Source organism: Neofelis nebulosa, chromosome 5, assembly GCF_028018385.1.
Source record: "Neofelis nebulosa isolate mNeoNeb1 chromosome 5, mNeoNeb1.pri, whole genome shotgun sequence".
Classification (NCBI taxonomy): Eukaryota; Metazoa; Chordata; class Mammalia; order Carnivora; family Felidae; genus Neofelis; species Neofelis nebulosa.
In genome coordinates, this window is record NC_080786.1 from 67,795,660 (window position 1) to 67,821,638 (window position 25,979).

Sequence of the window (25,979 nt, forward strand, 5' to 3'; positions counted from 1 at the left end):
TTAAGCCTGCCGTAATCCAGAAAAAATACCTTTTAGTTCAACTTGTTTCTGCTTTCTTTTCCTTATAAAAGGATAAGTGTATACAAAAGATAAACGTTTTAGTATGTTGAATTTAAAAACAATTTAGACTTTGGTATGGGCCTGGGTGGGAAGGGATCTCATCTAAGTGAATAAGAGATGTTGGTATAGAGAATATACTCTACTTTTCATCAAAATTGCATTCTATAAAAAAGGCTAAGTGGTATAATATAGAATGTGAGGATGCTACAGATATTTCTATTTGAGAAAATGTAACAATTTTCTATGACCTGATCTACACCAAAGTACAGGTGACCTTTGAACAACATGGGTTCGAACCGTGCCAGTCCACTTATACATGGGTTTTGTTTTGTTTTCTGATAAATACAGTGTAGTACTGTAAATGTATCTTCTCTTCCTTGTGATTTTCTTAACAACATTTTCTTTTCTCTGGCTTATTTTAAGAGTACAGCATATTGTACATCTAACATACAAAATATGTGTTATTTGAATGTTATTGGTAAGACTTCCAGATGGTAGTAAGCTATTAAGTTTTGGGGGAGTCAAATATTGTGCTCAGATTTTCAACTGAATGGGGGGTCAGCACCCCCAACTCTCACATTGTTCAAGGGTCAACTGTACATTTCTTTTGGAGGAAAATTCATGTGGCCGATTCTGAAATCTACTACATGTATGTTTTAAATTACTCATATAGAGTAGTTATAAAATAATATGATGATATAAATTAAATGAATATCAGTAATAGAAAATACATGACGTTTGGATGGCATAATTATATAATCATATCTAAGAGATGCTGATTTTGCTGAAGATTTCTTTTTATAATGTAATTTTTATTGTACTTGAGCATTTGAAAATTCTGATAAAACACTGTGTTATGTTGTTTACTTACCTTACAGAGCATAGGTTTTTAAGGAAGGCTACATTCTTTGTGGCATGAATAAAATAATTTGTGCTGACTCAAAATTGAATATATGATCAGTTTTATTTAGTGGTACTCTGTTTTATTTTTAAGGAGTTTATTTTAGATAGATTAAGTAAAACAGAACTATCAGTGCAGAGATTTATAGTTTTGCAAAAAAGCTATATGATTTTCCTTGAGGCAAGATAATTTTAAAGAAATCGATTTCTAAATATATATAAAATGTACAGAACATGTATAGAATATATATGTAACTTATTTTACCAAATGTAAATGGTTTAAATGCTTCACTGTGTATGTTCATTCGCCCATACTTATTTCCTTGGAAGTTCTCTTGAAGTATTTAGGAATTTGTTACGTTGAATGATTCCATTTACCTTTGACCCAGTTACTGCTCTCCTGGAAGATAGAATTTAGGGTAAGTTTATAAATGTGTAATGAGTTCAAAAGTGGTAGTAAGGGTGTTGGGCAGATATCCATCATGGTGAGGACTTAATATCTGTATCTGCATTACATTCTAATTGATGGCTCTGTCTGATGTTTGAAAAGCGTTAAATTGCTGATGTACTTGTGATGGAATGCCTACTGTCAGGCTAGAGATGAAAACTCTCCCTCATCGCTGCAGTTGATTTTTCAATGATTTGTGTGGAAATGACTTTGAATGTTTGTATTAGAGGTCATAATTAGAGATCGCACATTTCCATAGTAACTCCTGTGTGTTACATCTTTCTTGAGCATAAGACATGTCCTACAATTCAATTTTTGAAACAATCTTTAAAGAGAGAGACTCTGGTTCATTAAAATGAGAGACAGGGAAGTCTAAAGAACCACAATGGGGCAGTGTCTAAGTAAATTAATCAATAATGCATGAACGGAACACTTAAATAAATATCATAATATCATTTCAAGATAGCAAGGATTTATTGATGTATAAGCTAAAAAAGAAAAAAAAATGACTAGTGTTAAGAAATTTCAGTGTTTTAAATTGTATGTTAAAATAATTTAAATTGTGGGGTATTTAACATTAATTTACTGCTAATAAATTATTAATCTCATATTTTTATAAAACCACAAATCACCTTAAGAAAAATGTACCCAAGCATCACTTTTCTCAGTCTAAAGAATTATTCAATCCTGGACCTCAGTTTCCTCTTCTGCATTCAGAGAGAATTTAGAATTATGGATTTTAGAAAGCCTTTAGTTCTATTACCTTCAAGTTTTTCCTATCCTCCTGGATTTTCTTTTACCTTAAAAAAATTTTCTTTTTTAACCAAGTGTGATTTGGAGTCTTCCTCTACCACTTTACCAACGCTCTCCTAACTTATATGAATAATTATCATTAACTCCAACCATTGCTTTTTTTTTTTTTTTTGCTTGTCTTGGTATGAGCAAGGATAAAATTCAATTGTTGTGCTTTCTTGAATCATTTTGGAAACCAGGCTAAGTGAAAGGGAGGGAGGGAGACGGAAAGAAAGGGGTTGGGGAAAGTGCAGAATTATTCCTGAGCCTACTGTAATACATGGTACTAAATAAACACCTTCATGATAACAGTTGTTATGTCATGTAGTGCTTTTTTTTTTCTTTTTTGTCTTACATGTGAACTAAATGGAAACAAGCAAATCACAACTAGCATATTTTATATGTGAGTGTACATGTGTGTGAATATAATGTAACTTCCCCTTCTCCACAACGTCTTACCCTTATAATTTCTCCTGCGTTACTTAACTCATTTCATTTCCTCCATCAGTCTTCCCCGGTCCTCTCTCCTCTACTACCAGAAATGTCCCTTCTAACCCATAGAGCCTATGCAACACTCAATGGATGTTGTAGGTGCCCTGTCTTAATCCTAATTACAACACTATGAAGTTTATATTATTATCATGCCCATTTCACAGATGAAGACCATGAGTTACACAGAAGTTAAGCCTTTTACCCACAAATATGCTTTCCTAGCTTTTTCTCTGAATCTCCAGCCCATGTGCTCCTTCCTTGTACTAGAATACTGGTAGTTTTGCACTTTCCAAATGGCCCATGCACCATGCATTCTTATTCCTCTGCATGTTTGTAAATTTTGCCTGCCTGAATGTCATCCTTTCACACCCCTGGTCAGCCCTAGTTAGCTCTTCCTCTCTTGCCGGAAATATCTCAGAGATCACTTTCTTGGGGAAGCCTTTCCCATATTCCCTGAGTCTCCTTTGCACTCTACATTTTTTATTCAACTTACAGGTTTGTTCATGCATTTATCTCTGATTGAACTGTTCCTTCCTTGAGGATTAAGGACCCATTTATCTTTGTTTTCACTGCCTGTCCCAGTACCTGACATGCATTACTTATTGTTATGGAGTCAACAATGGGTAAGACTGAATCCTAGATTATAGGGTAGCAGATGAGAAATCTAGTCAGAATTACGATTTTTATTTTGTAAGATTAATATTTAATTATATTTGAACTCTCTTTAAAAAATCAGAACATTTTAATTAATATGGATCTCTGCCAGATAGGATTAGAGCTGCATATACCCATAATTCTGTGTAGAATGCCACTCCCTTCCATGAAGTCCCTGTATCTTCCTATTAGAGTTTCCTTGTTAACCACTGGACCTAAGGCAATTAGCTGATCAGTTGTCCATTGAGCTCTATTCTTCTCCCACCACAGTGGGGCACATAGAAAAATCATAAAACATAGTGAGGGACCTTAGAATCCAGCTGAGATGACAAATCTAATACACAGAAAATTTAAGTATAAATACTCCTAATCTGCAACCATAATACACCAGTGGGTTACTGAATACAGACAGAAGACCACTTGTAGTTAATTAGCCCAGTTAGCCTAATACCACTCTGCAGGATATAACAAACTGTCATCCAAAACTGTGTAGGGGAGAAAATCTCCATCTGCCACTCCTGTAGCAAGGTTATGAAACCAAACTCTCCTAGCTGGCAAAAGGCTTCCCTTTTTGGAAAGATGCCATCCCAGACTTTTATTTAAAGTTCAGTGATACAGGCCAATTCCTGTTACTAATTCCCCGGGAAACATTTGGTCTTCTGGGGTGGCCTTAGAGTTTCCAGTCCTTTTGATAATTTGTGACTATGTAACATATTATATTTTGTTTCTTGTATTTCAATAACATTATCACTCCATTTAGTTTCTGTTTCTATTGTATCCTGATCTCTTTTTGAAAATAGTTCTGATACTAAAAATCATCCCAGGGTCTTTCTTGTCTTTCTTTTGTTTGTTTGTTTGTTTGTTTGTTTGTTTCTTTCTTTCTTTCTTTCTTTCTTTCTTTCTTTCTTTCTTTCCTTTGTTTCTTTCTCCTTCCTTCCTTCCTTCCTTCCTTCCTTCCTTCCTTCCTTCCTTCCTTAACTTACTACTAAACCACAGCTTTATTGCTTCTGCCCTTAGTTTTTCTTAAAAGTGATTTTGACAATGTCTAAGCTTAAATTTTTCCTCCATGATAATATTTTATCCTCAATGAACTTGTACATTTGTGATCTTTTTATTCTCCTGAACTTCAAAGGAATAATTGTGTGTGTGTGTGTGTCTATTTTATGTTTTCTCAAAGTTTCATTTGTCTCCTCTTCCTATAATAAACATCAACAGAAAAACAGAAGATTACATAATTAACTAATATGTGATTTTTCTATAGGGGCAGTATATTTCCCATGATTATATTCACTAAAATTTTATCAGTAAAATTTTATCTAGCAACCTTATATGATTGCTGTTGTCTTTTCTTTTTACCTTGGAGATTTTCTTCATTGTTTGTTTTGTCAGCCTTAAAAGTAAACAGCCAGTTATTTTACCAGCAAAATGGCTTTATTCTGGAATAGCAGAGAAATTGCAATTCAGGACCCGCAAACTATGGCAAACCATAGGCAAGCCTGGAGATCAAAGGAGAGGACTGTTACTTTTATTGAGAAAAGGAGGAAATTTGGAGGGGCTGCTTTGAAGGAAAAGTCCATTGAAAGAAAGTGAGTGTGCAGGGTGTTAATGGTTTCTCATTAGCTGAATTGGATTTTGTTATTTGCTGAGCTTGTTGCTGAGCAGGGAGAAACTTTTCCTTTCCTTGTAGGGTAGTAAAATAGGCTTCTTCCAATTGGGAATGCAAGGCGTGCCTCTTCCTGTTGGGATCTGTAATCTGCTGGTCCCCCCACCTCCATTTTAAATGAGGTTTTCCATATTCAGTTTCACAGTTTATTTTAAGAAAATATACTTCTCTTATTTTCACAGGTAAAAAGATGGCTTATCAGAAGGTCAATGCAGATCAAAGAGCTCCAGGACATTCACAGTATTTAGACAATGATGACCTTCAAGCCACTGCCCTTGACTTAGAGTGGGACATGGAAAAGGAACTGGAGGAGCCTGGTTTTGACCAGTTCCAGCTAGATAGTGCTGAGAATCAGAACCTGGAGAATCCAGAGACTGCAGACCTCAATCTTGATTCCATTCAACCAGCAACTTCACCCAAAGGAAGGTTTCAGAGACTTCAAGAAGAGTCTGACTATGTAACCCGTTACACAAGATCTGCACCAAAGAGCAACCCCTGCAATTTTTGCCGCCTTTTAAAAATACTTTGCACAGCCACCGTTTTATTTATTTTGGGGATTTTGATAGGCTATTATGCACATAAAAATTGTCCTTCAAATGCTACAACTTCAGGAACGCTTGATCTTCACTTATACCAAGAGATTCTCAAGACAATCCAAGCAGAAGATATTAAGAAGTCTTTCAGGTAGGTGGAGAAGAAATTGATGCTGGTGGGATGCATTTCCTGAGAAACATGTCTCACAGGGAGTTTGAATTGGTGGTTTTGCCATGGTTTAAGGTTAGTCCTGCAAGCCAAGCAGCAAAACTTGCCAGCACGCCCTTCACAGAGAGGATGCACGTTTCAAATTTATGATGCTGTTGTATTAATTGATAATAAGAATCATAACTACCGTGGAGACTGAAAGACTCCAGTCATTGCATATTCTCCCTCTTGGACAGCCCAGGTAGGCCAAATTAGGGTGCAAACACAATTGGATATATGTGTAATAAAAACTAGGGTATTAGCCATATGATTGAAATTTTTAATGACTCCAGAATGAAATAAACCTCTTTTTATGGGCTGAAGTAACTATCTCTTATGGTTAAGAGCTAAGACAAGCACCGATAGTATTTGGTTTCTTGCATTCCCGGATTTCTTAGCACATTTTTTATTGAAAACCTTTGGGTTCCATATATAAGGCAATTCTAAAAGTTCATCTGTCTCTACTTTCTAGCACATGACCTTTCTAGCCAGACTGTGTTGATTTTTAAGTTAAATGATAAGAAAATATTCTTTATCTAGCATTAATTCTGAGTTCTTGGGAAAAGTTTCACTGTTGTCTTATAATTAATGGGTATCTTGAAACGGTTGCTATATTATTAGCATATATGTTGACTTGTAAAGGGTTTGCTAGTTTACATTTTTAGTGAAATGAAGACCTGGAATGTTAGCTCTCCCATATATCTTCCCTATTTGCCAAGAAAAGACAGTCCTAAGTGAATCCTATATGTTGTTTATAGGTAGATGAGAGAGAGGGTGCTACTTCCCCAGGATATTCTTTCTGGGTTACATTGACTCATTACAGACAAGATGTTGGCATCTGTGCATTTCTAGGGAGCTCCTCGGGAGCATACCCACTGAAGGTGCATCATGGTATCTATGTGCTGAAATGTCTTGTGTGTTGGTATCGGCGAATTATTATTCTCTTCCTAAAAATCGTATCTGAATGCCTAATGTCAGTTTGTTTCCTATACCCTTCTGCACCTGCTGTTCATTGTTGCCTAAGCATGTAATATGCAGACTTTCCATGGTATCACTCAGTGTAAAATTGTTTACGTAGAATTGACCTGAAAGATATGTCATTAACTTATAGTGGGTGATTCTATCAGTCAGGATCAAACAGACAACAGATAACTCTCTGAATATTGAAAGCAGAGGGCATTGAAAGTAGAGAAATTACTCCATCAGTGATAAAATCTGAGAAGGCAGCTGGGACAGTGGGGCAACCCAAAGAAAAGAAGCCATTACTAAACGTAAGCTGCAGGGACAGAGGGACCTGGGATAACTTGGTGGAAGCTGGAACTTTCCATATATACACATGCATGGGGGTGGAGATGTAGCCTCAGCTACTGAAGGCAGAGAGAAAGTAAGAAGTATGGCAGCTTCTCCCTTTCTCCTGTTTTTCAGTATCCTACTAGTTGTCCCATTGACTGAACCCAGCCGGGATACTGGAGACTTTGAGCCTGGGAAGTCATTCTGAAGGGTTCAGCTCCCTGGAGGAGGGAGAATGCAAGGGGTCTGTCAAAGATAGATCTAACTGACACAGGGCTGTTATTAAAAAACAAAAAACAAACAAAAAAAAAAAAACAACCACCGAAAGCAGAGGTTGGGAGGAAGAAGGAAAACAGAACTCTATGAAACTATGTCAACTGTATCTTCATTGTGGACACTCTTTTGCAAAAGTGTCCTCTGGAAAAGAATCCATGGGTTAAATTTTTTGTTAATACTAATAATTATTATGTTTTCCTGATCAACTGCTTAGTTTTTAACTTATGATTAACACAATAAATCTCATATCCTAGCTTCTTCCCTCTTTCCTTTGGCCTTTATAGTAAGTTCAGAGTCCTATTTGTATTGAAATCATAAGGAATTTTATGGCATGCATTTTTTTGTGTACTAACTAGCCTACATATTTATTTCCTTTCTCTGGCTTTCTTTGACTTACTTATTCTAATTATTTTTTTTTTTCAGCATCGTAGATATCTTTAAAAGCTGACTTAATGTCCTTTTTGCAAATAGGCAGCTGGTTCTAAAATTGTAAATGTATAATTAAATAAAAGTATTCATTATTTTCCTCAGAATAGGAGTTGTGTGACAGTAAAGCATATATTCTCCTCTAAAACTTGAAAATCCATAAAATATATATTTCAAAGCTAGCTACAAAAATATAATCACTAACAATTATATTGCCAGGCAGCATCCAGTGGTTGAACACATATTCCCAATTGTACTGCATCAAATAGACACATTTTTTTCTTTATTGAGATAAGAGATTTTTCTTCAATAAATATCTTCATACAAATATGTTTACAGTAACTTTTTACAAATAACATCTCATCCAAAGACAACCTCTTCCCTAATAGTCATGGTAACCAAATGCCCTACTATGAGTTTCTATGTTTACTAAGTCATCTTAGCATTAACTCTATATATCACAGATACCTACGGCTACTTTTCATCAATTTATGCTTACTTTTGGGCTCTTATTGGCTCACTGTTTTGTTCATTAGTTACTTTCTTTCTTCTCTACTGGTTCTTCATCCTTTCATATACTCTAAGACTAGGACAGTTCTTGCCAAACATCCAAAGGTTGTGCAAAGAAAAGATATTCTTTTTATAATAGATTAGAATGCAGACCTCATGAGGGAATGGACTAAATTTGCTTTGTCCAACATTAGACTCCTATTGTCTAGTAAATATTGAATAAATATTTTTCTAAGGAAATGAGTGCCTAAGTAAGTGAATGATCTACCTATAACTGGTAAGTAAGTAAGTGATCTATATATAACCGGTCAATTATACTATGCATTTTGAAAGTCATTTGACTTACCATTTTTATTTTTCATATGATGATTATATTCAAAATATTAATATAATACCTACTTACATTATAAAATATTTTATATTTTATAATATTAAAGTTACTCAGAGGATCTGCTATCTTCTGATTTAAAGAAAAAAAAGTGACAACTCGTATCAAAACCAGATACTGTAAAAATGTTAAACTACAGTGTTGATATCTCAGTTCCAGCTGAGGCTTAAAGACAATTGATAGTGCATATCTAACTAGGACAGCATTCAGAACTTGAAGGGGAGAATAGCATAAAACTCTGAGATGAGCACCCAGTTTTAAAAGAAATAAAAGAACCGATAAAAAGGAGTTTTTTTTGAGATTGCTGCTAGTGGTGGTTTTAAGTCCCAATTTCTTCCCAAAGATGAAGCCACAAGTCCAATGAAAAAAGGGTTTAATAGAACTACTTGGAAGAACTTGATAGCTGCCTCACAGAGACTGCCTGATTTCCACTTGAGAAGTCTAAGTTATAAGAGATGGATTGGTTTAGTTGCAGATAAAAGTACAAAAGAAGAGGTTTTGGGTGGCCTATGACAAACTTTGCTTCTATGGACTATATCCAGACAGACAGGATATGAATATGAATGAAAGAGAGAGAGAGAGAGGATTATTAGGATTGTGTCATGCCTCCCTCCCATTTATATATTGCAATCCCGGTGATCAATATGATCGTATTAGGAGATGGGGCTTCTGGGAGGTGGTTAGGTCACAAAGGTGTGTTTCTCACAAATAGGACTGGCAGTCTTACAAAAGGAGGCCCCACAGAGCTTGCTAGTCCTTTTATCATGTGAGGACATAGTGAGAAGGCATTCTTTATGAACCAGGAAGAGGGCTCTTATCAGCCACCACAATGAATCTGCCAGTGCTGTGATAGACTTCCCATTCTCCAGAACGATGAGAAATGTTTATAAGCCAACCAAAAGTCTGTAATATTTTGTTACAGTAGCCCAAATGGAGTGGGGGTTGGAGGGAGTCTTACAGATCTTCTCCAATAAAGCTTCCTTGATGGCTGAAAAGAACTTATCAGAGACAGAGCTAGAGATACGGGTCTGTGGAAGAAGTAAGCATTTGAGCTGGAGGAGAATGTATTACTCACATCAAAGGAAGGTGAGAAGTCCCCACTTGTGGGATGAATGGATCTCCAAAGAACCCACAAAGCAGCACAAAAGGAAAATTCACCTGACAAGTCAAGCTAGATTCAGGAAGTGCCATGCCAGTTCATAAGAGTATCTATCAAGTGAGAACCATTTGCTCCCACTTTACCTAGTCTTACTTGCTCTGTTTCAGCCCTGAGGGTATAGACACACAAAGCAAAGGAGCTGACTACTCTCCCTACTTTGACTTCAGGGTTCCCAACTTAAAGATGGTCAAAAGTGGGGAAAAGTTCAAAGTTCTGACTATTAAATGACACTGAACATTTTAATTACTCACTAGAAGAACTCAGGTCACATAACAGTCACAAGAATTAGTGGAATTTATATCTAAGAATAGAAAAAAATCTAGCCTCAATGAATAAATGTAAATAGAATAAAAGTACTTTATGATTCCATTCCCTGAATTAAAACATTGTTCAACATAAAGGTTATGTTCAGTATTTTAGAAAAGTACATATTTGAATGTGGTGATTCGTAGAGAATCTCTGATAGACATACTGACTATATATCCCAGTTGAAGAATCTAATTACCCCATAATAAAACCCACATAATATGTTAACTTAAAGCAAGTACTTTATATGTTGACCAAACAAAAGAAAAGCAAGCAGAAGTTTAGTTACACTTGATCACATTTGTAGACATGGTCAAGATTAGCATAGGAGTATGAAGACCATGTTAGTGTATGTATAAATGTGTGTGTCTGTGTGTGTCTGTGTGTATTAATCTAATGTAATTATCTCAGTCACTTCTGTCTATGCTTAACTTGTTGCTATTTGAAATGCCTTCACTTCTTTACATAATTGGTTTACTTCTTCCACATATCTTCTGTGTAAGCCGACAGGGTATATTCAGATACATAGCAGATATGTTCCGATGGGTCAGAATCCAAATAAGCCATTAAAACTTGTTTTATTTATGATTTTGGTGTTTTGGAACAGTAACTACTTATATATGCAAGTTTACTGGAAACATCAAAACAGGAGGGTGGGCCTACAAAATAATCTATGAATAGGAATGATTCATTTGATCAGGCCTTATTGATATAGAATCTGGGTCCATTCAGTTCCATGGACCTCAATAGCCATATTTCTCTGATAGTCACTGATGTGTTGAAACACCAAAGTGACTTAACTCCCTTTCAATCTTTACTACTTTTTGTTTGTTTGTTTGTTTCTTCTCCCAATACCAACTGCTATATTCCCCAGTTTATGATTGATTCCATCATTCCTATTCCACAGAATAGGCCAGAGGCATTATTTTGAGGGCCAGAGGCATTTGTGACTCTGTATTGTGTTTTTTTCCTGGTCTAGCTTTGGCCAGTTGGGATGCTGGTCACCTTGTATAAAACATGTTTACCTAGGGCTGTTGTGAGGACTCTTTAACTTAGAAGAAGCTTCAGTGTGACAGGTATAGTGTTTTATGTTTATTATATAATGAAGTCACTGAGTCTTTATTATATATATTGTTGAATGAATGACCTCTGTGTGTGTGTGTGTGTGTGTGTGTGTGTGTGTGTGTGTGTGTGTGTACATGCACTAAAGCTCATAAGGACAGGGTTGGGTGCCTGGGTGGTTAGGCCGGTTAAGCATCTGACTCTTGATTTTGGCTCAGATCACGATCTCACAGTTTGTGGGTTTGAGTCCTGCACTGGGCTCTTCATTGACAACCTAGAGCCTGCTTGGGATTCTTTCTCTCTCTCTCTCTCTCTCTCTCTCTCTGCCCTTCCTGCTCTCTCAAAATAAATAAATAAACTTATAAAAAAGATCATAAGCACATTGCTGAACAGAGTAAAGTATGTTAAAAACTTCCAAATTTAGTTACCAAATATATTATTGTAATAATATAATTGAAATGGATGAACTAATGAGGTTAAGTATATTTTTGAATGCAGGAATGTTTTGACTGTGAAATGGTGAGAAGGAAAACATGGGTGTGCCTTTTTTTTAATGTTTTTTTTTTTATTTTTGAGTGACAGAGCGAGAGAAAGACAGAGCATGAGCAGGGGAAGGGCAGAGGAGACAAGGAGACACAGAATCTGAAGCAGGCTCCAGGCTCTGAGCTGTCAGCACAGAGCCTGACACGGGGCTCGAACCCACAGATCTTGAGGTCATGACCTGAGGCTGAAGTCAGATGCCTAACACACCAAGCCACCCAGGTGCCCCCAAAATGGGTTGTATCTTAATTATGGCTAACATAGTATCTATTTTTTTTTCATTTGTATATCGAAAGAACATTGTTGTTATTTTCTTATTTACAAGTAAAATATACACAGAAACTTAGAATTAATAAAGTAACAACCACCCATAATGCTATCACCCTTTCTCATCATTTTCTTTCTATCTTTTCTTATCAGTAAGCAAAACTGTATTATACCACGTCTATTCCTTCAGTATCTGTTTTTTTTTTTTTTAATTTTTTTTTCAACGTTTTTTATTTATTTTTGGGACAGAGACAGACAGAGCATGAACGGGGGAGGGGCAGAGAGAGAGGGAGACACAGAATCGGAAACAGGCTCCAGGCTCCGAACCATCAGCCCAGAGCCTGACGCAGGGCTCGAACTCACGGACCGCGAGATCGTGACCTGGCTGAAGTCGGACGCTTAACCGACTGCGCCACCCAGGCGCCCCCCTTCAGTATCTGTTTTAAAATTTTCTGCCTACAATATATTAAAACCATTTTCAAGCCAATAAATATAGACTTAAATCATTATATTAAAATACTCCTGGTATTCCATTAGATAGATGTCATGAATTTATTGAACCTATTTCTTATAAATGGACATTTATTAGGTTGTCTCTACAAACCTTCTTGTACATAAGTCTTTGCTTCTTTAATTATTCTTTTCTAATAGGTTTCTGGAAGCAAATCACAGATTCAGGGAGTTTAAATTTGTTTAGTTATGTGCTTTGTCTTACCAAATTGCTTTTCAGAGCTGCCAGACTTCCAGGTCCTCATTATTTTTTATTTGTTTTAATAGGGCAAAAATAATGTTGACAAACTTTTTATATCTTAATTGCCCATTTGCCTTTCTTTTTACATGTATAAACTACTTTTTAAAGCATTTAAAAAGCTCAGATCACAATCTCACAGTTTGTGGGTGTGAGTCCTGCACGGGGCTCTTCATTGACAACCGAGAGCCTGCTTGGCTTTTATAGGCTCTTTCTCCCATGGCCTTTATAAGTTGAGAAACTAAAGTAGTATAATAGTAAGGGAGTCTATTACTGTATATATGGTACCCCATCTTCCTGAATTTTCTTTAGTAGACACATTTGTTAACAAAATAAAATGAACAATGAGCTCTCTAGGATTTATTTATTTTTAAATGTCTGCATTATTTGGACAGCAGCAGTATTTTTCATCACTGTCTGGCTTGGTGCAAGTAATTAAGCCCGAGTTCAGTTACGCTGTGAAACGATCTTTACAAGCATTAGTAAAACACTGTATTTTTTTTAAATGGTAATTAACTCTTCAAAAAGTTTAGGAAATGTAAATTTTCTTCAGCAGTATCTTGATAAACAAGACCTGCTCTGAAAACCTAGGTAGTTTTCAATATTGGCTCATATACTTTGTATTTTGGTAATTAACTTTTGATACAATAAATCGAAATGGATTCCCGAGGCTAGTTTTCTCTTCTGAAATAAACTCTTAAAAATCATCTGCTGCTATTGCTTCTTCTCCTCCTCCTTCTTTCTTCCTTTTCCTTCCTTCTCCTTCCTCCTTCAGTGCCTTTGGCAACGGTAGTGTAGTTAGTCATACATGTAACTTGCGTAGAACATTTCATAGTACCAATTAGTCTTTGCCATTGACACTATTTAGTACTGTTACTGGGCTTTAATAGCACTGAACTACAAGAATGGCAGATTCGCTACATGCATACTGCCACTTCCTGTTGTCTGCCCCTTCTGTGTCCATGGCAGTCATAACTCTGTTTTTCATTGTGTTCAGACCTTGCTGCAGAGTCCTCCTCAACCCAACACTCTTGGCAGCCGTTATTCATTGATCAGAGGTGCATAAGAGGATTTATCATTCTTATCCTACCCCTATACTGGGTTACATCATAAGAATTAGTTTCATTTAAATTGCACGGATGAATTTCTCCTGGAAAGGGGAAGTTCATACTTTTATCAGCCCAACTAACTGCAGCAAGAAGCCTGGATTCATAGCTACCCTCTACTGCCAAGAAGTCCAAAATCTTAGAACCCTACTTGCTAGCATCTGCTATGTTTTTATGATACCTTCTTATATGAAGTTGATCACCTGCAAGGAGAAAGATCTCAGTTCAACCCATCTAGAAATAAAATCTGTAATTCATTCTTCCACCCAAATCTTTGTTCACCTGCCTTCACCTACCATCCCTTGACATAAGATAGTAAACAGATTGTGTTGCTTCTCTGTCCCTTTCTTTTAATCCAGACATTAGATTTGTTCACTCGTTACAGTATTATTGTCTTTTCTGTGCTCACAGTGTGTCTTCATTTTGTGGTCCTTCCTTTTCCACATGTATCACCCATGATTCCTTCCTTTCGTTTAAGAATGCTACAGTCCCTTTACCAAAGAATGTATGAATGTTCTGGTTTTCTGTTCAAAAAAGATGATGTTTACACATTCCCTTCGTCTTAGATGAAGGAGTCAAGGTATTCCTCACCTAAAGAAAGCTGGCTGTGGAGTTCATGGAGGCCTGCAGACTGTTTTATGGTTTTCAGAGCGTTAAAAGACTCCTTTAAATCTGTGATTTCTCTTTCCTCTGATGCTACAGGACTCTATCTTTTGCTGGCATGCTTTTTTTTTTTTTTTTTTTTGTACAAGTGTAAGGCTTGATGATGGTGATGCTGTCAATAACTGTTCTCTAGTCCCCTGCTGTAATTTCCATCCATCTGTCTGTCCTTCTCTGTTGTGTATTATTGTATTATTATTATTATTTTTGGTCTCCATCTATATATATATATATATATATATATATATATATATATATATATTGTTCTTCATAAATTTCAGTATTAGAATGAGAGTAGGAAAGCTGGGAGAAATTAAGAAGGTAATATAGCAACAGATATTTTAATTGGAGAAAAACATGTAATTGTGTAACCAAAGTGCACGTAATTCAATTTATGCAAATGATAGCAGAATGCATTTAATAGCAATAGAGTGACAGTTCCTAAAGGAAGTAATTAGCTATTCTATCATTGATCTCTCCAGATAACAAATGTACACTGTCTTAAATTTAATCACAAAAGAATACATAGTATAGGATTTATTTAATTATGCATAATATTTTCTTTCTCCCAACTTTAGATAAAGGAGCTGCTTCACTCGGAGTTTCTCAGTGTTATGCTGAATGACATTAATTCTCTTCACTGACTAGATCAACAGACTAATGAAAGCTTATACTCTTCACAATCCTTAGCCATTTGACCAGAGCAAGAGCAGCACTCACCATAGGATGAATAAAGATTATTGACAGAGTGGCTTTTGTCTGCAATGACCTTATCAGTCCTGACCTGTTCAAATACTAGGCATCCTTTGAGGTCTGGCTCAGGTGCCAGCTGCTTTAAAATGTTCTTTTCCATCTCCTACCAGTTGATTCTATCTCTCCTTACAACTTGTAGAGCTTCATGTTGTTGTTGTTGTTTTTTTTTTTTTTTTCTTTTTGTTGGCATGAATCACTTTCAGCTTTGTAGTGAAGAAAGAGAGCTATATGAGTCTGGCCCAGTACTTGAGCCACAGCATACAAATACTCAGTAAATCTTGACTGTGGCAGGGGATGAACCCAGAACACCTAGACCTACTTCATAAAGTCTTCATTTCCGTGTGAATTCTCTTTCTCTCTCTCTTTTTTTTTTTTTTTTGTTGTTTTTAGGAAAACTACGTATGCTTCTGGTTATTCATCTACATGATTGGAATTTGAAATTAAAATCATTTATATGACTATATACATAATATGTGTCTATACATAATGCATATACAGTCACTCTACATTTGTTTAGTGATATTCTGTGTAATGTAGAGAACATTCTTTTGCTTTCAAGAAGAAGTGAAAGTACAAGTGTCACAAAGTTATTTCCATGATTGCAGGCTTTAGGAGACACACAGTAGATCCCTTCACAGGTCTTTTTCTGCCCTGCCAAGAAGGGGTTGGTTGTCTTAGTCTAGGGCCAGACCTGCCAGAAGGCTTGCTCTCTCTCTGCTTTCCTGCTGTCTTGCCCTCTCTGTCCCTCCTTGCTCCCCATCCCTGACCAGCTTATACCTCCCTGCATACACAATTTTTTTATCCTTAAATTTATGTACTAAGATTAAGTTATTTAACTTCGTAGTAAACACATGTTCTTTTCTTAATCTTTTTTACTGAATCTATCTGAGGTAAAACATCAGGCAGGACTATGTGTTGAGAACTGGGTATTACATGTAAGTGATGAATCACTAAGTTCTTCTCCTGAAGCCAATATTATACTACATGTTAACTAGCTAGAATTTAAATGAAAATTTGAAAAAAAAACACAATAAACATTAGGGCTATGTTAAATTTGTTGAGGATCAAAATGCAAGAATTTGAGTTTTTTAAATTTGATTTCTGTGGCATTCTTAGTGGGAGGAATATATTTTACATAATGAAAGGACTCTTGCAGTGTCTATGTTCTATGGTCAATGAAATATTTCCATCAGATATATCAAGGTCATCTGTGCTTACTGGCTTTCTATCCTGAAAATGTCTCAACCTTAAGACTTGTCACATCTTTCTTATGTCTTTCCTGCATTGACTATCATATGCTTTTTCATCCATTCACTTCTTGATCTTATTCATTCCAAAAAAGGAACAAGATCAGTCAGATGTAGTACAAGGGAAAAACAAACCTTTTTCTTTGAGGATAAAGTATGTCAGTTTCCTGTGTGGGTTCACTTGACTTCCCGACATTCTAGCGATAGAAAAGTTGGTAATGATCACATTTAGTAGAGTGAAGTGTAAGTTAAACATGGAAAGGTTGGGAACTGATTACATACTTCTCTCTTTCATGTTCCTTTTTAATGTCAATGAAATCAAGATTCAAATGGCAGATATGGCCCATTGAGATTTGCAATTTGAAAATCTCAATCTGTGCTTTTAGAAATTAAGTAAAATGCTCAAAATTGTGACTAAAAGTATTAATCCCGTAATCTCATCATGGTGGTTACAGGGGAAATTTAAATGAAAATATATGTGTAAATAGATGATTTATGCATGTTTGCCAAATCAAATTACGTACTTTATTACAGCTACTTAAAAAAAAAAGTCAAATGGGTGTTTCTAGCTGGCAATAAAGTTGGCTAGTAATTCAGGTACATAGAAAGGGGTGATAAAAACTTCTTCCTCATTGCCTCTATCCTGGGAAACTATCACAGAATGGATAGATGAGTTTATCTTCTAAATTTTAGATGGTTATAACTACAGTATAATGGTTAATTTTATGTGTCAACTTGGCTAGGCCACAGTGCACAGATATTTGGTCAAACATTATTCTAGATATTCCTGCAAAGGTGTTTTTTAAATGAAATTAACATTTAAATCAGTAGACTTTGAGTAAAGCAGGTGACGACCTTCATTATCATAATTAATGTGTGGGCCTCATCCAGTCAGCTTAAAGCCTGAATAGAAAAAGACTTTGGGGGCACCTGGGTGGCTCAGTCAGTTAAGCATCTGACTCTTGATTTTGGCTCAGGTCATGATACCATGGTTCCTGAGTTCAAGCCCTACGTCAGGTGTCGTGTTGACAGTGCAAAGCTTGCTTGGGATTTTCTCTCTCCCTCTCTCTGTCTCTCAAAATAAATAAACTTAAAAAAAATTTTAAAAAAAGACTTCGGTCTCAGAGAGAAGAGGGAATTCTACTAACAAATTGCCAATGAATTTGAATTGCAACTCTTCCCTGGGTCTCTAGCCTTTTGGTCTGCCCCACAGATTTTGGATTTGTCTAGTCTCCACAATTGTGTAAACCAATTTCTTAAACATAAATCTCTCTCTAAATATATGTACATTTTGCTGGTTTTCTTTCTCTTGAGAATCCCAATAATACGTATAGATTTAGGGAACTTAAATAAACCAATATAATTTGGCTGTTTTTTTTGTTTTTTTCTACAGAATAATTTAGTCAGCCTGTAGGATTAAATTGAATAATATGGAAAATTGACACTGATATGAAAACAAAAACAGTTAATGTCCATCATTTTCCTTATTTCATTAATGCATTTCAGATCTTGCATATGTCTAATAGGTATTTCAAATATTTTATTAAAGATTTTATTGAAGGTTTTAATTTCATTCCATTTGTGGCATCAAAAATATAGTCAACTCCCCATGCAAAAATGCACTTTCCAAATTTTACAAAGTGTCATTCTTGTCTGGGGGAAGAGAAAAGGCATTCAAGTTTCCTTCCCTTTCATTATAACTGGAGCAAATATATTAAATTTTATATGCCTGATTTGGGAAATCAGTTTCTGTCTTCAATAACTGATTGTGTGTTATAGCTGGGTCCTTTACAAATGAAGTGCACTTCTATTGCTTAAAAATTGCTTTCCTGTGCAACATGATGTAGTAATGAATTATATCCAAATGAGCCTTATATTCACAATGTCATAATATGTAACTCGTCCCCTGTGGAACTTTTTTATTATCTAATACAAGGCAAGCTAATGTCTTCCCCTCATGGCTCACTTCTCAGAAGGGTATGCAGCTTTTCAGCATTAGAAATAAAGAAAGAAACTATGATTTGAGATCAAATTACCTTTTTATAAACTCTCTAAATCACAGAGAGCACCTTAACATGTCCCAAAATATGCAAATCAAATTCCGATAGAACAAGAAACAAAAGGAGTAGTTCCCATTCTATGGAGTATGTTTCTATCTGTGAGGACAAAATGAAACTGAACATTTTTCTTTGAACAGAAATGTGTGCAGGTGGTTTTTACCTTCAATAAAAATAAAATAAGTGTGGGCGTTTTCTCTCTATTTCTTCAACTTGGTTTCATCATGTTAACTATTCTGTAGGGAACAACTTGTAAGATCAGCTTGTACCAATATTGTAGTTCAAGCTGCTACATAGATTCAAGAGCTTTAATTTATTAGCCAGATAATTTTTGTAATTCAACGAAACGTCAGATATTCCCTTATTACAGCCGCCTTAGGGGTGTCTCAGTGGTGTACAGGAATTTAACTGAATATTTCAAAATATATCTTACTATTTCATATGGGCAAAAGGCAAAGGGATAAAAATGTTTATTTTAGTCCAGTGGGACAGCCAAGATAAATTGTATTAGGTTTTCATAGGCTGCTACTTCTTGTGGTTTACTATGTTTTGTTGTTGTTGTTGTTATTACTGTTTTTCTTTTTTTCTCTTGGCTGAGACCCTAGCAGATTTTTTTTGCGTCTTGCTGTGTGAACCATTGCTGGATCTGAATCAGGACAAAAGCCTTCCTTCTGCCTTTCTTATGTTAAGTAGAGAAACTAAATTCCTATAAGGTCATTCTCTCCTGGTTTAAAATTTTAACTTCTATTTCAGCCAAGTAATTAAAATCCAATACAAAGATAAACACATTCACTGGCTATACAGAAAATTATTAGGGAGTTAGGGGCAATATCGAAACTGTACAGTGTTACCGAGAAAGGAGACATCTCAACTTTCTAATTGAATTTATATTCCATTTAAAAAGTACCACCTTAGCCTACCATCACAAGACGTGTCCAGGGGGCCATTTACGACCAGTGCATTTATTCATGTATGTATGTATTTATTTAATGAGTATGTATTGTGGGCCTACTGAGTTCTGGGCTAGAGACAAAGCAATGAACAGAACATTCAAGATACCTGGATTTATGGTATTTATATTCCCACTGGAATGCCCAAATTGAAGCAACAGGAATATACTTGTATATGAAAACTAAGCATAGTGACACAAAATCACACATTGTGATAAATAGAAAGGGAGGGAGGGACGGGAGAGATAGAGAAAGAAAGAGAGAAAGAGATTGCATTAACTTGCAGAGGTCTCTAGGGGCTACTTTTGGATGTAACGTTCAGTTCAATTTCAAAGGGACACTTACTGGATTCCAGAAGGATTGACCACTCCCTCTGTACCTCTAAGCCATGCTGCCTATGGAACTGTAGGATTGCTCAGCTGCTGGTTAGTAGAGTGGGCCCCACCTCCTTGCTCTGGGGAGTGCCATAGAGTTTTTTCCCTACTAATATATGTGCTTTTGCCACTATCTTGGCAAACAACACCCAAAACAAAACCATACACACACAAAACAAACAAAACTCAATTCTGCTCCAGAAACCAATACTACACTATATGTTAACTAACTTGAATTTAAAGAAATAAATGCAAAAGACATTTTAACACACACAAACAAAAACAAAAAAACAAAAAACAAACCAAAAAACCAAACCCACTTCTAAAAAGTGAGTTAGCAGGAAGCAGCAGTGGGAGGAGATGGTGAGCTTTAACCATTCTTGAATTTCTATTTATTTGCACTATTTAACATGGAATTTAACTCACAAATAAGAAACCCTGTACTTCATGGCTGCCCCGTTTTAAACTTATTAAAGATAGAAAAACTTACTTAAAGTTCTGCTTTCCTTTTCAAAGTAGCCTCATTTCTGAAGATTGCCTCATCATGCCTAGTTTTTGTTGTTGTTGTTGTTGTTTTCATAAATTTCACATTACCTACAGAACTGGTATGGTATAAGTAATAAGATAAAAATCTTTTGTATAGCTCAGTCTTATTCTGAAATAACCATCCTAAGGATGAAATGTTAATCTTGGATACTTGAGTTCTTAGTTCTTGTTTAAACAGTGGCAATCTTTTGAAACAGTTGCGGTTTGCTAATTATATGCAGGTATGGTCTGACACCCAGTGATGCACGTTAACTTTTCAAGACTGCAGGCAATATTTGTGAGAAGAGTTGCTTTACAGACTTGAAAGTTAAAAATATTCACATGGATTTTTAAATTTTTTTAAATGTTTATTTATTTTTTAGAGAGGGAGAGAGATAGACAGAGACAGAGCCCAAGCAGGGAGGGGGAGAGAAAGAGGGAGACACAGAATCTGAAGCAGGTTCCAGGCTCTGAGATGTCAGCACAGAGCCTGACACGAGGCTTGAAGTCACTAGCCATGACATCATGGCCTGAGCTGAAGTTGGATGCCTGAGCCACCCAAGCTCCCCTCACATGGATTTTTTAAAACATCTACTTATACTGCAATTTCATCCTGTCAATGGATAGAGACAGGGGATTGGAAGATGTTCTGCAATAGCCTTATTCAGTTACCCTTTTGGCAGGAAATGTGGAGAAGAAGTTGAGACTGCAGGGTTTGAGAAAGCTTAAAGCGTGTGTTCTAAGGAAGCAGCACCTGTGTGGCAATCACAAAGGTAGAGAAGATAGCGATTGCTGCTAGTGATTTTCATTCCAGAAATAACTTTTTTCCCCCCTGGGAAACTAGGGGAAAATTGAATGACAGACAATACGGATAATAAGCATTGCTACAATAATCTGTAAGCAGGGAACAGATATTGAGCATTGTGAGAAATGTCATTTGGAAAATAATTTGCTAATTGCCTGGAGAAAAAGGCTGTGAAAGTTACACAAGATGATTTAAAAAATTAGGAAAGGTAGACAACAATTTGGGGTGAGAGAAACAAAATGACAATCCACAACAAAATGAATTAAGTGTTCCTTCTGCCTGGTGATTTAAGAGAGGGTTTCTGGATTAGAAACCTGAGTTAGAAAGTAATAAATAAAGGCAATGCTACTGTAAGAATCGAGTCTAGAAAATTCTTAGAAGGGAAGAAAAGGTGCTACAGCATAAGCTAATGGGAGAAAGAGTCAACAATAGAGCCTCAGAGAAATGGCTACTCAACTGTTCAGATCTGAGAGGCCCTCTCAGGCCTCTTGTGAGAGCTCTGTACAAGACCTGGGAAGAAGGTGATGATTTGCCTGAGTCCACGTCTTGTAAGTGAAGTAAGCAAGCATGTGAAGAGGAATCCAGAGAAAGCTGCAAAACTTAGCAGAGGACCAAGACCCACTCTGGGTCTCACTTGACCTTGGAAAGTTGCCCAGGACTTTCCAGAATCTATATCTAAACTGCACACTCAATGTTTGATAGAGGTCACACACTATTTTTCTGAAGATTAAACTATTTAATACAATTCTGTCATAGACGTATTTATGTCTAGTGCTTCTGAAATTCCTCAGAATGCTGGGAAATAGGAATATGCCCCTAGAGCTATTGTTGACATTAACTACGAACTCAGGTGGTGAGTTAGTAGTAATCTAGGTATGGAACATATGAACCTTTGTAGGCAGCTACAATAGCATATTTGGGAAAGTAAAATGATGAAGACTTGGTTTCCATCTGCTCCTGAATTAGCTTCCTGAAACTGTTCTTACAACTCTGCTGTGGTCCACAGATAACTTTAGCACAGGTCACTTCCTGGAACATTTGACTCCTGTTTCTCATGATTCAGTGCCACTGCTTCCTCTCGTCAGGCAGTTGGGGAAATGTAAATTAGGGTTATTGCACACATATCATTATCCCCTGCAGTGCCAATACTACATTTCTGTAATGGGCACATCATGTTCTTTTGAAGATTTGAAGTCAAGGGAATGTATATCACAGTAACTCAAAGAACTTAGAATTGATTTGAAATCTGTCTGGTTGGGATCAAATCCCAGCTCCGTTCTATCAACCTGTATGATTGTGAGCAATATCTTAAACTTAGGATAACACAGTTTTCTCCCTCACCCCACTTTCCTCTCAACTTTACTCTCCTCTTTGCAAGTTTATGGGTTTTTTGTTTGTTTGTTTGTTTGTTTGTGGTTGTCTTCCAAGGCATGTCATTTGTCTCACTTTCCATATTCAAATATTTTCCTAAACAAAGTTCTCTCTCTGAGAATTTTGATATCAGCCAAAATAATACTTGTTTTTTTGTACCAAATGCACAATCATATCTACAAAATAAACTTTTATTGTACCTTACAAATACACTTAAATATCTCAGGTCTAAACTCATACTGAGGAAGAACTCCACCTCCTTACTTAAAGTCATACTCCTCTATCATGACACAATACAACAGTAGGCAGAACAGAAGTAGTTCATTCTTCTTAAATCATAATGTAAAGTCTTGAAAGGTAAGTGAGGATAATTTCATGGAAGTCTTTGGAGCAAAGTTGATGGTTAGAAGTTAGTTCTTGAAATGATAAGAAATCATCAACAGGTTTAGGGTAGGAGAATTCCAAGACCATATGTACCTTCTAGGAAGATTGCTTTCTGAAGGATGGATTAGGGACAGGGAGAGATTGAGAACAGGAAGGGCCTTGCAGAGATGGTTACAGCTATGACTTTCACAGTAGACACTTAATATCTGTCACATGTGCAGCCAATGGCATATGAGTGGGGGGAGCCTCAGTGGAAAGGTGTACACACAAAGACAAATGCTGAAACAAGAGGCATAATACACAAATTGATTTTTTATCTACTGTTCAATTTTGATTAAAATTCTCAGGCTTTAGGACTGCAGCGTCGATATCAGCTCTTCTTGCCAAGAATCTGTTAATATCTGTGAAAAGTCTGAGATTTTACTGAGCTATCAAACTAACAAGTTAGTGTGTCATAATTTCTTGGACACTTGCAGAGAGCCCTGAATCAAAGACGGAAGATCGTTGAGTATAGCACAAGCATCGTGTTTGCGTGAATTCTTGGAGCCCCACTTTCCACAGGGCATTGAAAGGTGGCCTGGCTGACACCTGAATGTGTAGTAGTTACATTACAGAAGAGGAACTTTGAACTTAGGGATCCTAAATCTCTTATACCGGACAGTAACTATACCTGCATATTCTCAAGGGAGACAGTATTTTCTTTTTTTTTTTCTTTTTTTTCAAGTCTGTAAACAAACCTCATTTTTTTCTGTGGAGGAGACACTGTCTATATCTTTCAAGGCTGTTTGCCGTATGCATATCCTTGGAAAGATTGTTTTAAGTAAAGGTGTCCAGAAATGGGAGAGAAAGTCTCATGTAGAGTCAAGTTTCATCTTTGGCTCAGATTTATCAGGTCTTAGTAAATTACTTAAACATATTAAACACCTGCTTCGTGCAGTAGGTAGATAGTGGGAGTGGTGTTCTCAGAGGAATGCAGTATGGTGTCTACTTTCAGAGAGTTTAAAGTCTTCTTTAAGGATAAAGAGAGTAATATGCCCCAATGATAGAATTCAGCTATCGTATTTGTAGTAATACAGACAGATAAAAGTGCCATCAAGAGAAAGAGAAGAATTCTCATTAACGGAAATTAAATAACATGGGTGTGGCATTAGTTCTTTTCAACATTTGAATTTAGCTTTATAGTAAAAATAAACTTTGATAAGTCAAAACAAACCTGAGAAAACCCCAGGGCAGTCTGGAAGGACTAAAAATACTAATAATTACAAATAGGATTTAGACATAGAAAATTTTTTTTTGGTCTATGGGCTAAATATTATTAGGCCACAGTGAAATGAACTGATTTATTTTTCATTGTCCTTATTACTTACTTAGTTTCTAAATGTATACTGAACATACCAGTGTCATACCTTTACTTAGAGTTATTTCAGGCCTTGAAAAACTAGCTATGGTTTATGATCTTCCAATGAGGCATTACTAATCACCAGGTAGCAATTAAAAACAAGAAGGCAGAGTGTTAGCAATAAATACACATTCTGGGATACACTCTAAACCCTACACCCGTTAGCCATGGTTGGAATGTCTCAGTAATGCAGTGGAATTTAGAAATTCTTAGAAGGAAAAATTATGTCTAAAATTTGAAAAGATTGGGTCGTTATTCATTATGTAGTGCTTGTTTTGTGGGGCAAGAGGCTTAGACCAATTAAGATATATAAGCAAAGAAAATTTCTAAAGTAACATGTACTGGCCACCCACTCAAATCAGAAACTTTTCATAGTTGTACTTTCCTTTTAACAGTTCACATGTTTAACTGATCCGTATTCCTTCCCAAATTTTTATGATAAACTAAAATGGATTTTTTTTTAAGTTTGTTTTGAGAGAGAGAAGGAAAGCATGCACGTGGGAGGGACAGGAGAGAGGAGGGTGGGAATCCCAAGTATGCTCTGCACTGTCAGCCCAGACCCCAGCACAGGGTTCGATCTCACAGACTGTGAGATCATAACCTGAGCAGAAATGAAGACTTGAGCGCTTAAGGAACGGAGTCACCCAGGTGCCCCTAAGATGGATTTTTGAACCTAAAGCATCTATCTATAAATTAGATTTTAAATGAAAAATAAATATGTTAAAATGTCATTAACTAAATAGTAAAATCTGTATCTGTCATACTACTTACACTTGTCATTATATCTATTACATAGTAGAATTACATTTTCAGAAAGAAATACCTATTTCTCCTTTAGTTTTTAAAATTGACACTGACTCCTAGATACAGAGTTTAGGCTCCTAACAGGAGCACTTGCCTGGTCTCTCAGAGCCCTAGCAAACCAGGAAACAAAAACTTGGGTTTGTTTGTTTGTTTGTTTGTTTGTTTGTTTTTGCATCGCATTTGTTGTGACTGTGGTTTTTTGTTCAATCAACCTCCATCATAGATGTTTTTATTTTTTTTTAATATGTATTTATTTTTGAGAGAGAGACAGAGTATGAGTGTGAAAGGGGCAGAGAGAGAGAGAGGGAGACAAAGAATCCGATGTAACTCCAGGCTCTGAGCTGTCACAGACACCCACATGTGGCTTGAACTCACATACCACAAGATCATGACTTGAGCTGAGTCAGACATTAACTGACTGAGCCACCCAGGCGCCCCTCCATCATAGATGTCTTAAAGGTTAAATATAGTTTCTTAACATATTGGCACCAAAATCTCTTCAAGGCAAATGGTGATTAGCTTATAAGCTTGGCTTTATTTTTATTTATTTAAATAGAAGACACTAGTAAGAAGTTTTCACAAATTATGTATAAAATTCTGAACACTTGCAAATAACAGATAACAGGCTTATCCTAACTAACAATGCTTTTATACAAAATCTACAGGTGTAATGTTAGCATAAAAGAGATTCCTTTTAGGCAGCAAATGTGAATTTCTTCTGCATTTTGATGGATTAAAAATGATCCACTTAGAAAGTATTTTCTAGGCATGTGGGTTGTGAGAATCTCAAGGTTTCTAAGTGAGGGGAAAGATAGTAGAATG

The 25,979-nt window shown here is 36.2% G+C and overlaps 1 protein-coding gene across 9 annotated transcripts in view; it reads left to right on the forward strand.

The window, feature by feature from the left end:
- The window catches only part of NAALADL2 (N-acetylated alpha-linked acidic dipeptidase like 2), a 1,364,408-nt gene that overhangs the window by 655,332 nt on the left and 683,097 nt on the right, over nt 1–25,979 (forward strand). For all 9 annotated transcript variants that reach the window (XM_058730531.1, XM_058730530.1, XM_058730533.1 and 6 more), the window contains one exon: nt 5,192–5,693. In XM_058730531.1, the coding sequence (XP_058586514.1) occupies nt 5,200–5,693 (494 nt within the window). In that variant the 5' untranslated portion in view covers nt 5,192–5,199. The remainder of the gene's footprint in view (nt 1–5,191; nt 5,694–25,979) is intronic.